Below are 13,942 nucleotides of genomic sequence, written 5' to 3'. Positions count from 1 at the left end.
GGAAAAAAAAAAAAAAAAAAAAAAAAAAAAAAAAAAAAAAAAAAAACTGAATAGTTCATTTGAATTTAATGAAACTAGAAAAAAAATGTTTGGTAATTATTCAGAAGCCTCAACAATGAAAAAGATAGCTCCTTTTTGTGTTTACCTAACCCTGTAACACTGGTCACTGCTCATTTTTGACAGCTCATCCTTTTTGTAGCAATTTTCCATTGACATGACTTCTGAACAAGTACCAAATGTTCAACACAAGAAAATTTCTCATTAAAAGACCTTGCTTAGATTGCTGCTAGAGTACTCTTTGTCTTCTAAAATTTCAGGTGTGGCTACCGTCAAGCTGCAAAGAGCTCCTGTCAACAGTTTGAACACTGGGTTTTTGAAAACCATTGAAGATACTTTGGCCAATTTGGAAAAGGAAAAGGCTCGGGGATTGATTTTGACCTCAGTAAGTGAAATAATGGGACATTCATAAACCAACCTCAGTGGTGTAGTGGTTAGCACTGGTGGACTCTGGATCTGGTGATTGGTGGTTCAAGTCCAAGTCAAGTCATAAAATTTAGTGTAGTGTATTAAGCAGGGAACAACATTTTTGACCAGCATTTATGCTTAACACAATTAAATTCCTGTGGGGGGGGACATATTTCAAACAAAAGTGGAAGATGGAATTTTTTTCTTAGGGACAAAAGTAACTCACAAAGTCCAGGAACATTAAAAAATTTCCTCTTAAAATACTAGCTAACATTTATTTCTTTTTTCAAAGTCAGTGGCTAGATTTGACCTAAAGCCATTCCCACTTGTCATAAAAAAAGAAAAAAATAATAATAAAATAAATACATAAACCTACATCATTACATAGAATCATCTTTTTACTTTCTATTACTACAGTTATAGTAAAGCTATACTATACTAGGAATGAGAAAGTATTGCAATCGGTCCAATTTTTTTTTTTTTTTTTTTTAACAAAATTCGGAGAAAAAAAAATTTTTCCAAGGCGCCATTTTTTTTTTTTTTTTTTTTTTTTTTTAATTTCAGGGGTTACCAAATATTTTCACTGCAGGTCTTGATATTCTCGAATTGTACAACTGTACGCCAGAGAGTTTGACCACATTTTGGACACAGCTCCGGGCTACTTGGCTTCGATTGTTTGCCACTAGTTTTCCTAGTGTAGCTGTTATTAACGTGAGTACCCATCAGTTTTTTCATTTATTATTATCAACTAAGATGCTGGATGATGTAGGAAAATGTTCGCATTTTCTAGCATCCAATAAAAAAATACACCTTAAAATGGCAACATATTTACCCGCCATTTGGATTGTCGTGGACAAATTCTTCCGTCAGGAGGAACAAATTGTTCATGATCTTCAATGCATTGTCCAGACTGTCTTCTTTATTGTCCGAGTCCATTTCCTTTTCTTTCTCATTACCAGTAGGGGTTTCCATAGGGTTCATGGGTTTATTCTCCTTGAACAAACAGACACATAGGTAGTGGATTTGTATAAGCTTAATCCATCCCTTGCAGCAATTACCCCAACACCTAAGCCTCAGAGTGAGCTTTTTGTGTATGGAGTTAAGCAACAGGGACAGAAGTTTTTTGATACAGGGAAAAGAGGATTGATAACGGGAGCTGTGACTGCTAAGGTCTTATTGCAAGGAAAGCAAAGAGCAGATAAAGGCAGGGTAGGAGAAAGCCAGCCATTCCAAGAACAAACCTAGTTTGAGTAGGATAAAATCTGACCAGAGTGGGAATTGAACCCATGACCTAATACGAACAGGGCAGATGCACTACCCTCCAAAGAGGCTGGCTCAGGATTCGGTACTTGTGCAGAAGTCACGTCCGTGGAATATTGCTACCAAAGGAACTGGCACAAACGAGCAGTGACCAGTGTTATTATAGGGTTAGGTTAAATGCAAGAAGGAGTTTTCACAATTAGAGCAGTGATTAGTGTTATTATAGGGTTAGGTTAAATACAAAAAGGAGCTTTTCTTTTCCATGGACGTGACTTCTGCATAATTACCGAGAGTTCGATTCCCGCCCGGGGCGAACTTTATCCTACACAGTTAAGGTTGACTCGGAACAGCTGGCTTTCTTCTATCCTGTCTTCCACTCTTCGATTTCGGGAAGATAAGACGTCCGCTGTTACAGTTCCCTCTATCAAACCCCTAGAAAAAAAAAATATCTGGTGCGAACATCACACGACTTTCCTTATCCTATTGAATGGTGCTTATTTGGGTGTTCTGTTGTAACATTTACAATATTTCTAACCGTTTAGTCAATATAGCTGAAAACCGCCAAAAAGCGGTAAAAATACCGCCAACCGCAGCACCTATTTTAACCAAACGTTTTGTGTTGCATCCTTGTCACATTTGTGAACTACATACCAAATTTCAAGTCTTTAGCTTATACCGTTCCCGAGCAGGTTGATAAGACCTTGGCAGTTACAGTCCCTCTATTAAAAAAAAGGTGCTACAAAAAAGAAAAAGAACGGCACACGTTAGATAGGTATTATACCTAGGTTATAGGTACACCTACATTTTTAGCTAAATCCCCTTTAGGGGTGAGCTATTCATTTCTATCGGTCAGCTCCCTGGCGTAGTGGTCACTGCACTCGCCTTGCACGCGGGAGTCCCGGGTTCGATTCCCGGCGGGGTCAAGAAATTTGTATCATGCAAATGATTGATTCCGTGACTGGCTGTTGCGGGGCCCACTCAGCCTCGTGAGGAAAATGAGTAGCTATGACATATAAATGCGCATAGCGACCGGTGCCAGCATGGTAGGTAAACATTGGATTTTAGGGTTATTGAGATATTGGGAAAATCCGACGATGCTGCAGTGAGCACCAAAGTTGTGACATAATAACACAAAGAAACTGCATTTGCATTTATTTAAACAGGTTACCCTGCCAAAACCCCAACGAAAATGGTTAACCATCCAAATGGGGGGGAAAAAAACGACCCTGAAAATTACAAAAATCAAAGAACACTTTATTCCCCTATTCTTTGTTCTCCTCTTCACCATTTAAACTCTCGAAAGTATAATAGTATATTTTAGTATTTTACTAAAGAACAACTTATTCCCCTATTTCTTCTTCGCCTATTTCCTCTTCCTTTCTTTGCTTTTTCTCCTATTCCTTCTTCTATTTCTTTTTCTCATCATCATCCAAGCTCTTCATATACGCCAGAAACGTGGACCACATCAGACTACAGGCGCTCATGAACCCCAGGCGATTTTTCTCCGCTATCACAGTGTAGTTGATCATTTGGGCCACGGGCCACACGACCGCCCCCACCCGATATGTAGGCCACAGCTTCTCGCGTATCTCGGCCCAGCCGTCGGCCGGCGATCGGCCTTCGAGTAGATTGATGCCCATGTAGAAACTCACCTGAGGGGAAAAGTGTGAGGTTCTGAATAGAAAAAAAAAACCTCCATGGCCGAGTGGGTATCACACTAGACTTGCACGCAGGAGGTCCGGGTTCGATTCCCGGCGGGGCCGAGGTTTTTTTCGGCTGTGTGCTTGGAGTTCGGGGTGTACTCAGCCTCGTGAGGACAATTGAGTAGCTACTTTAATCGAGTAACGACCAGTGGCGGCATTAACAGGGTAAAAAGAAAAATTATAGATATGACAGAAATAGTACAGGAGGCTCTTAGTAATGCTGTGATGTCCACAAAAATTGTGAAGAAGCTCTCAGCTTCACCACAGATAGATCATGATTTAGATTTAATAGAATAAAAATAAAAGAAAAAAAAATCTGGTGTGAACATCACACGACTTTCTATTACATTTACGAAATACGTATTTGAAGAAAAAAAAATCCCGAGCCTGAGCCGCCAATTTTTGGTCGAAAATTTCCTATCTTAAAATACTCTAGTAGAAGAGCTTCTAAAAATAAAACAAAACGTTTTCCACAGACATCCCTAAAGAAGGAAAAAAAGTCCTTATTCTGTGGGTAGATAAGTATCTATTGGAAGAAATGGTAGGTAGGTACCCATGTGATACTAGATGTAGGTGTAATGCACTTGCATGATGTAATGTATTTGTATGATGTAACCACCAGTATCTACATCTACTTCTTTGCGATTTGCAGGGTGTAGGAGTTTGCAGTAATGTATTCAAATGATACAAGAGCTCAGAGAACTTTGCATAATGCGTATATATCTTTACACAAAACACCTGCAACCTAACCAAAAACTTTAGCTCTACTATAATTACTATCTAGCAGCTAGGAACTTGGATAATGTTCTTGGTAGAAAAAAGTCTTCCCACATAGTTAACTCATTACCAAGGAAGTTCAAATGCCATATTGCCATGGCGCCATACTATTTTGCCATATTTTATCAAAATTTGGAAAAATGCCATAAAAATACTTACTTTTTTTTTTGCTTGTTTTGCCATATTTTAAGCATTTTTGGATAAAATATAAAACATTAAGAACGAAGAAAAAAGTATGTACTAAAAAAGAACCGTACTGAAATAGTTGTTTGTGCATTTGGGAAAATATTTAGTATGAAAGGTCGATTCTTATGTAAAAAGTCTTCAAGAATCAAAATCTGAAGTCAAAAAACAGCGAAAAATTATTTTAAAAGGTTGAGAATTCAATTTTAATTGACGTTTTAAGGAAAAATGTAAAATAGTTGCCTCTGATTCTTGAAAAAATTGCTTGTTTTGCCATGTTTTGAACAAATGAATGCCATATTTTCCCAAAATAAGTGCCATATTGCCATGTTTTTTTAGTGCCATATTTTGAAAAAATAAGTGCCATATTCTGAACTTCTCTGGTGATTATTCAACCTGGATTCTGAGACCACTGAGAGTAGATCGGTTCTGAGGATTCTGAGCCATGCTTTTTTAGTGCCATATTTTGAAAAAATAAGTGCCATATTCTGAACTTCTCTGGTGATTATTCAACCTGGATTCTGAGACCACCGAAGGTCCCGGGTTCGAATCCCAGCATCAACAAAAATTTGCTCTCGTTTTTCGATTGCAAATATTTCTACGAGTTACTTTCTGGTGTTCTCGTGTCACTCAGCACCTAAATGGGAAGTACGGGGAGCAAGTTATATTCTATTCCATGATTCTTCATTTCAGGAGCGGCTCGTAAGCTCACCAAGCTAATGCTACGAGAGAAAACCATCTCCAATCTGATGGAGAACAAGGAAAAGGATCTGAAGAATGTGGTAGACCTGATAACATCACCACAAGTGCAGAAGGGACTGGGTCTGTACCTGCAATCGTTGAAGAAGAAATGAAAAATATAACTAATAGAAAAGACTGATATAATAAGGTAATCTTAGTATCAATAAGTGAAGAAATTCAAACAAAATCCAGGGAAGAAAATCGACCAAAATTTACCAAGACTGTTAACACAATACATCTAAAGAATGCCGTAGACCTGATAACATCACCACAAGTACAGAAGGGACTGGGTGTGTACCTGCAATCTTTGAAGAAGAAATGAGAAAAGACTGATTAGGTAATATGAACAAATGAATATGTATTGGGAATGAAAATCAGAAGCCGGTGTTGAAATGTAAAAGCGACTTTCCCCGCTTAATAGCCAATACTAAATTTTATGACTTGACGTGGACTCGAACCACCAACCTCCAGATTCAAAGTCCACCGTGCTAACCACTATGCATTTCATTTTAATATTTTTATATTAATATCTTGTACACGTTCACTATTTCCTTTCTTTTTTTAACCAAATGCAACCATTTTTTTTACACTATTTTATTGTCGCAGTTCTAAAGGTCTTCCATTCAATCATCTACCTACTAAGATTTTTCACTGTCCATCTTTTTCGATTTCTCTCGTGAGGGAGGTTCTTCTTCTTAGACTTTGTGAGTCTCTTATATCCCTATTTTTAGATTTTAGAAAGTGCTATTTTACATTTGAGTGGGTGTTATGCTGTTATGTGGAGTTCATTGGGGGTTTAACTTTTTAAGCGTCAATTAAGTATACAAAAAGTGTCATTTTTTTTTTTTTTTTTTTTTTTTTTTTTGAAAATTTAGCATTATAGAATATATCTTGTTTATACTGCCGGAATAGGAGTGAAAAGTCCCTTTACCCCCGTTACCCCGTAGTCGAAACAAACAAGGTCTTGTGTATATGGTACAAAATAATTTTACAACTTATTAAAAAAAATGAAAAAACTAGTAAAAGTATTTTTAAGAGGTTTGATGGAGGGAACTATAACAACGGGGATTTTATCTTCCCCAAATAAAATCTCAGGCTGATTTTCGTTTATCCTTTTCTCCTTTATTGTTCGATTTCGGTACGATAAGACCTCCGGTGTACCCTCAAAGCTTTTCACTGCCTTGTGAGCGCTAGGCCGCGAGTTCGATTCCCGCCCGGGGTGGATTTTGAAAACGGAAAACGTTCGTTCGCGGAACGGCTGGCTTTCTTTTTATCCTGTCTTCCTTCTCTCTTAGATTTCGGGACGATAAGACCTTAGCAGTTACAGTTCCCTCTATCAAACCAAAAAATAATAATAATAATAATCTTCTAATCCCTTGTGAGCGCTAGGCCGCGAGTTCGATTCCCGCCCGGGGTGGATTTTGAAAACGGAAAACGTTCGTTCGCGGAACGGCTGGCTTTCTTATTATCCCGTCTTCCTTCTCTCTTAGATTTCGGGACGATAAGACCTTAGCAGTTACAGTTCCCTCTATCAAACCAAAAAGAAAATAATAATAATCTTCTACTCCTCTTGTTCTTTTTCTTCTCATTCTCCTTCTAAAAAAAAGCTCCTAAAAAAAAAAAGAAAAGCTCCTCAAAAAAGGTCTTACCATTCCAAAAGGCGTGTACGTCACTTGCTCGACCAGGGCTTTCTTGAGCGAATGATTGAGCGTGGGTTTTGGCCAGAGGTATTTAGCTATACGCAGCCAGCAGTACACGGTAGGCGCTACGTAGAATGTGCCGAATAAGCCGTACCGAATCATCTTGTCAACGGGCAGCTCTTGCTTTTTCGAAATGAATCGTTCCTGTGTCCATTTAATAATAAATATATGTATAAATAAATGCCGTTTCTTTGTGTTATTATAATCTCAACTTTGGTGCTCACTGCAGCATTGTAGGATTTCCCAAATACAGTAGAACCTCGATTATTTCAACTCTCTATTATTTTAACCCCAAAATCAGTTCAAAGTAGGGTATTTATTAACCATTTTGTTCTTTTGTATCTAAATTTTGCTCCTTTTTCATTTATACGGACGGAATTTCAATTATTTCAACTTTCGATTATTTCTACTATCCTCGGTCCCTATTAGTTGAAATAGTCGAGGTTCTACTGTGTCTTGACTCAATAATCCAGCGCTCGATCAATCTTTACCTACCATGCTGGCACCGGTCGCTATGCGCATTTATATTGCATAGCTACACATTTTCCTCACGAGGCTGAGTGGGCCCCGCAACAGCCAGTCACGGAATCAATCATTTGTATGATACAAATTTTTTCGTTCCTGTGTCCATTTAATAATAAATATATGTATAAATTTAATAATAAATATATGTATAAATAAATGCCGTTTGTTTGTGTTATTATATCTCAACTTTGGTGCTCACTGCAGCATTGTAGGATTTCCCAAATACAGTAGAACCTCGATTGATTATTTCAACTCTCTATTATTTTAACCCCAAAATCAGTTCAAAGTAGGGTATTTATTGACCATTTTGTTCTTTTGTATCTAAATTTTGCTCCTTTTTCATTTATACGGACGAAATTTCAATTATTTCAACTTTCGATTATTTCTACTATCCTCGGTCCCTATTAGTTGAAATAATCGAGGTTCTACTGTATCCTGACTCAATAATCCAGCGCTCGATCAATGTTTACCTACCATGCTGGCACCGGTCACTATGCGCATTTATAGAATAGAATAGAATAGAATAGAATAGAATAGAATATATCTTGTTTATCCTGCCCGAATAGGACTGAAAAGTCCCTTTACCCCAGCAGTCTAAACAAGGTCTCGTATATTTGATGGGTTATTAAAGAACAATACGTACATTAACAATTCATTGAAAAGACCTTGCTTAACTAAGAAAAAAAAAAAAACTAAGAAAAAAAAAAGAAAGAAAAAGAAAAACAGGAGGAAACACATTATACTAAGCGCTAGGCCGCGGGTTCGATTCCCGCCCGGGGCGGATTTTATCCTGATGGGATAATATTTGTTCTCGGAACGGCTGGCTTTCTCGTATCCTGTCTTCCTTCTCTCTTCGATTTCAGGACGATAAGACCATAGCAGTTACAGTTCCCTCTGTCAAACCTCTTTAAAAAAAAAAAACTAAATCATTTCATGCCGGCCTTAGTCGGAACGTACATATGTGACGGAAAAATCTTTCGAGCTAGGTCTGTCAGACAGTCTGAGAGACCTAGGCCTGAAGCTTGTTCCACCACAGCGTTTCTACTGTCTAGGTCTGTCAGACGTGTTGAGAGACCTAGGCCAGCCACTCACGCTCAGGGCCTCAGGCCGTTAGAAAGCGTATGGCGGAAAAATCTTCCGACCTAGGTCTGTCAGACCGTCTGAGAGACCTAGGTCTGACGCTTGTTCCACCACAGCGTTTCTACTGTCTAGGTCTGTCAGACGTGCTGAGAGACCTAGGCCAGCCACTCACGCTCAGAGCCTCATGCCGTTAGAAAGCGTATGGCGGAAAAATCTTCCGATCTAGGTCTGTCAGACAGTCTGAGAGACCTAGGCCTGAAGCTTTTTCCGCCACACACGTTTCAATGGTCGGTCCGGTCTGTCAAACTAGACCTAGGTCTATCAGACGTTCTGAAAGACCTAGGCCGCCGGCCGGTAGCTTTTTCCGTCATACACGTTTCCATGGTCTGACAGACCGCAGTCTACTAGACCTAGCTCTGTCAGACGTGATCGTGAGTGGCCAGCTTAAGGATTAATAGAAAACCCCAACGTCTAACTGGATTACCACGAAATCAGATTGTTCGCGGATTACGCTTTCGATATCAAAACTGGAATCCATTGTACGTCTTCTTATAAATAAACTGCGGATGGATGAAAATTTCTCCAGTATTCCATGATGTCCGCTGAACATCGGGTCTCTGTTATTTGACAGGAAAACTAGAAAAACGGTCATCTCGGTAAAGTCCATAGTCTAAAAACCATTCTATAAAAGCTGAATATTTCGGATAATCTTGAAGTTGGAAATCTTAAAGTTCTAAAAACCTTTGTAAAACAAGTCAAGAAAAGAAATAAAACAATTGGTGGAACCATAAAAGTGACCCTTGAGGAACGCTTCCAAAAAAGAACTTAAAACCCCAGTTTTCAGTAACTCGGTTAAACTACTTCTAAAACGACGCGATTTAAAAATTTACATAAAACCCTTTTTGGTGAATAATCCTCTTTTTATTATACATATTAATTGGTGAAAATTTTCGCACGATATCAAAGACTTTTCGGAAATCAATTTTGGCCTGTTTTCTTTCCAATAAAAACGATATCAATTATTCCATTTTTTTAACCTCATTTTTCACGAATATTTACCTGTCGTAACTTTTTTCCACGAGATTAGTTTGGCTTTTACTTGTGTTCTTCCGGTATTTTTTCCGAATAAAAGGATAGGTACTCTGTTCGGAAGTTCGCCTTACTTGGGATCCGTTTTCCTCTTTATGAATCAGTGAAATTTTCGTCACGGTCGTAAGTCAAACGTCAATCACTATGGAGTCTGATTTCTATCTCAATGACACGTCTATTGTGTGTGTGCTCATCAGGTATCAGGTAGACCTGACAGACGGACCTTTTCAGCCGTACCTGTCAGGTCTACCTGATAGTGTGTGTGCTCAACAGGTGTCAGGTATTCCTGATAATGATCGGCTGACCTAACGCATGACGGCCAACCTAGTTAGCTTTTTTATGTTAAGCAAGATGTTATACATATATACTAAACTTGTTTAAACGTCTATTGGACCTGTGGCTCTCGCGCGGTAAGTTTTTTATGTTCACTCACAACCATTTCCTATCTTGGCGTAGGTGTAGTGGTCAAAGCAATTGCAGGAGGGCACGGGTTCAATCCCAGCCAAGGCATGGAATTTAGTTCTCAATGTAATTTGAGATTGAAAATACGTGGTTTCTCAAGAGTTCTACAATTGCAATTTACATAAACGAGGAAATTTTATACCTTCGTCGACCAAGGTTAACTTGGTCGAATTTTGACATTTATACGTTTAATTTCGACATTTATAGGTCAAATTTTGACATTTAAAGGTTGAATTTTGACAATTATAGGTTGAATTTCGACATTTACAGGTTCAATTTTGACATTTATACGTCAACTTCGACAATTACAGGTTCAAATTTGGCACTCGAAGATCCAATTTTGACATTTACAGCTTCAATTTTGACATTTATGACCTATAAATTTTGACATTCATTGGTCACTTCTTATGACATTTTCACATTTCTTATGGATTAACCCAATTTCTGTCTCTTTTCTCTCCGAGAAAAAAAAAAAAAAAAAAAAAAAAAAAAAAAAAACTACACTACAGAGGATGGTTTCTCCTAAAAATAATACTCGTGTAATAAAATAACTTGGGAGTATCGATTAATCTAAAGAAAAACTTAAGATAATAAACAACTAACTTGGGAGTATCGATTAATCAATCTAAAGATAAACTTGAGATACACTTAAGTGATAGCATTGTTTTAGCTCTAAGAAAGTTTCTCCGTGAACGGGAAGCGTATGCTCGGGTGGAACGTTCCGCCGGAAGACCGGTTTCGTATTCCGGAGCATTGGTTCCAATACGAAGAGATAGACCCGATGTACAACTACGTACTGGGGTGTCTGTACATTGTGTTTACCATCTTCTCCATTTGTGGCAACGGGATGGTCATTTGGGTGTTTATAGCGTGAGTATTTCAAAGCCGTATTTTGCTATCATGATATCTTTGTGGTGAAGCTGAGAGCTTCTTCACAATTTTGTGGATATCACAGCATTACAAAGAGCCTCCTTTACTAGGTATTTCTGACATTTATATATTTTTTTTTTACTCTGGTAATAATCAAAATAAAATATCCTATTAAGTTTTCAAAACAAAACAGTTTTCATTATTGACTAGAATGCTAGGTACCTACAATAGAGTAAAAATTAAACAACTAAGGCTGGGGCCACAAAGTGAAATCTATCGTCGATTTTTAAGCAGTTTAAAATTACAGCAAAGATTGCTATTAACCCAAGATTAAAACTTGAACGGAGTTTAAACTTACTTTGTGGCCCCGGGGATTAAAGTTAAAACACCGATTAAACGGAGTAAAAGGACTTTCCAGTCCTATGCTGGCATGCATGGTGCGTTCTGAGAACCACCGGGAATCGAAACCGAGACCTCTGGTTTGCAAGCCTAGAGTGATATTTACTCCGTAGGAAAGGTAGAAACACACTACTATCACGTCACGTGAGCTCACGTGAAGCTGCACTACTATCAGTGCAGCTATCCTGAACGAAATTACCTACAGTATTATGGGGAAACTTTGAACTACACCTTTCTGACTCCCCATGAGCTCACGTGAGTTCACGTGACATGATGGTGTTTCTATCCTTAGGACAATAGACGCAGGGTGTGTTCATACGCAGTGAAGTGACAGGCAGAGGTAACACCCGCTTTGAGCAGGGAGGGTGACAGACCCTTGTATAAACCGCGCAGAGATTCTTGGCGGTAGGTTTTCCACAGGCAGTCGAGTAGAGTGCGACATTGGAACGTCTGGAGTTAAAGGGCAAAAAAACACTGTGATTAAAAAATAGAAATGCCTCGGTGGCGTAGTGGTCAAGACACTTGCCTGATAAACAAGAGGGCGTGGTTTCGATCCCAGCCGAGGCATGGAATTTTATAATCATCTATTTGAGAATCTGACCACATAATAATGGAGCTCTAAGGGTTAGGTGGTAGAGAACGCCTCCAGCGTTAACCTTACACTCATGAGTCTATTATTATTATTATCATCAACCCTCGGGTCACAAAGTGAGTTTAAACTCGGTTTAAACAATGTGATTTGATTGATTTTTAAATATTTCAGCCCATCAGATTGCTTAATCCGCGAGTTAAACTTAATCGGAGTTTAAACTTTAGGTTAAGATCGGTGCAGCGGTTGGCATTTCGCTGTCAGATATTTGGTCTCATGGGCTCCATCAGTGGAATAGGGCAGAGTGCCACCAATGTGGCCATCGCCTATGACCGATACAGGTACGGACAATAATATGTTACATATTTGTCTCAGTTTTATTATATTAGGTGCAACGGTCCTACACATTGGACTCAGCACATGGGAATTTCGTTAGAAAAGTCCCTCATTCATTGCAATGTAATGTACTTTTACTATTATTTAAGGATATTGAAGGAAGTTTTTCTTAGTTCTTTGAGAAAAGTCGTACTTGGGAAGAGAACATGCAGTAGAAAGGAACAATTTCGCTGGTTCAAAGTTTAAGCTCAAACCAGCGTAGTTAGGTTGGAGGGAAGTGTCTGCTTTGTAAGCCCTAGGTCGCGGGGTCGATTGCCGCGCGGGGCGGATTTTATAAGGTTCGTTCGCGGATCGGTTGGCTTTCTATGTTGTTCTTCTTCTCTTGATTTCGGGACGTTAAGACCTTTGTTGTTACAGTTCCCTGTATCAATTCAAACCTCTCTCAAAGAAGAATAAAAAGAAAAGAGGTGATTACACAATTATTTTCATGATTAATTTCAGAGTGATAGCTAAACCTATGGACGGGCGTATGTCCTACTCCAAGGCCCTCATGATCCTCATTCTCATCTATTGCTACGTTATACCCTGGGCGATGTTCCCCTATTTGGAAAAGTGGAGCCGGTTTGTACCAGGTGGGTAAATATTAGGTCACTTCCCCTATTTTATAACATAAAAAAGGACATAAGTTTGAACCCGGCATCCCCTTTGTGCAAGCCTAGTCTGATACCACTTTGCAAGGGAGGTTGTCCTGTTATTCCACACTATTATGTACCGAATTCTCCTATCCTGTCTTACTTCTCTCTTCGATTTCGGGACGATAAGACCTTAGCAGTTACAGTTCCCTCTGTCAAACCTCTTAAAAAAAAATCCTCACCTTTTCCCGTGTTCATACGGCGTGGGCGTTTTTGACAGCCTCTCAACGAGCCCTACTTAGGGTGATTGCTTTTGGCTACAATTTTTTACAAATGCATTTTTCGCACTCAACCTTTGCTATTTCGTTAGCAAGGGAAATTTCAGGCTGGTATCCTCCCTGTTTAAAGTCCCCCAGCCAGCTGCTCAGACCAAACATAAGATCTTAAAAAGGTTGTTCTTTTCGATCCGAATTCGGGCTCTCGAAGCAAAGTTTCAGCATTCGATGACACACATTAGGTCAGCCACTCACTATCAGGGAGACCTGAGTCAGTTCTACCTGATGGACCGTACCTGTCATCATATTGGGACCGTACCTGTCATCATAGTGTGTGTGTGTATGGTTCAGCTGTTCGTGACAACAAAGTAAGGTACAAAGCTTGGAAACTAAGCCTCTCGCCTCGGCTTTGGTTAGGGACCGAACTTTCAGTTCCCTTTGGTTCAGATGTAAAATAATCGAAGTACGAGTAAGGTACTTGGTTTTGAAACTAACCACCTCGCCTTGTGAGTGGTTTGCTTAGGATCTAGAAAATTGTGTTCCTGTTCCTCTACATCCTAATTCTGTCTCTCTGATTCAGAAGTTTCAGCATACGTGGTTCCCTATGGTTCAGCTGTTCGTGACAACAAAGTAAGGTACAAAGCTTGGAAACTAAGCCTCTCGCCTCGGCTTTGGTTAGGGACCGAACTTTCGGTTCCCTTTGGTTCAGTGAAATAACGAAGTAAGGTGGACGTACCAAAGCGGAACGGCAAAATCAAGACGTATAAACATGGCCAGGTGGCAGCTGAAATCTCAAGCCATAAATCCGTGTAGAAAACAAAATACAACTAACTCTTTGTTAAGAATAAGTCAATAA

At 39.1% G+C, this 13,942-nt stretch overlaps 2 protein-coding genes across 4 annotated transcripts in view; one reads left to right on the top strand and one right to left on the bottom strand.

Annotated features, from left to right (window-relative positions):
• Window positions 1-5,923, top strand: part of LOC103510198 (enoyl-CoA delta isomerase 1, mitochondrial-like) — a 14,996-nt gene extending 9,073 nt beyond the window's left edge. Inside the window, exons 3-5 of the mRNA XM_017444483.2 lie at window positions 318-442; window positions 1,030-1,176; window positions 5,078-5,923. Coding sequence (XP_017299972.1) covers window positions 318-442; window positions 1,030-1,176; window positions 5,078-5,242 — 437 coding nt within the window. The 3' untranslated portion in view covers window positions 5,243-5,923. The remainder of the gene's footprint in view (window positions 1-317; window positions 443-1,029; window positions 1,177-5,077) is intronic.
• Window positions 5,924-11,216: 5,293 nt separating this feature from the next.
• Window positions 11,217-13,942, bottom strand: part of LOC103510193 (mitochondrial thiamine pyrophosphate carrier-like) — a 45,503-nt gene continuing 42,777 nt past the window's right edge. For all 3 annotated transcript variants that reach the window (XM_026824318.1, XM_026824319.1, XM_008474840.3), the window contains exon 7: window positions 11,217-11,704. In XM_026824318.1, coding sequence (XP_026680119.1) covers window positions 11,543-11,704 — 162 coding nt within the window. In that variant the 3' untranslated portion in view covers window positions 11,217-11,542. The remainder of the gene's footprint in view (window positions 11,705-13,942) is intronic.

Source organism: Diaphorina citri, unplaced genomic scaffold, assembly GCF_000475195.1.
Source record: "Diaphorina citri unplaced genomic scaffold, Diaci psyllid genome assembly version 1.1 scaffold572, whole genome shotgun sequence".
NCBI classification, from domain to species: Eukaryota; Metazoa; Arthropoda; class Insecta; order Hemiptera; family Psyllidae; genus Diaphorina; species Diaphorina citri.
Note: the sequence above shows the minus strand (reverse complement) of the source record. Positions and strands in the feature narration are given on the sequence as shown.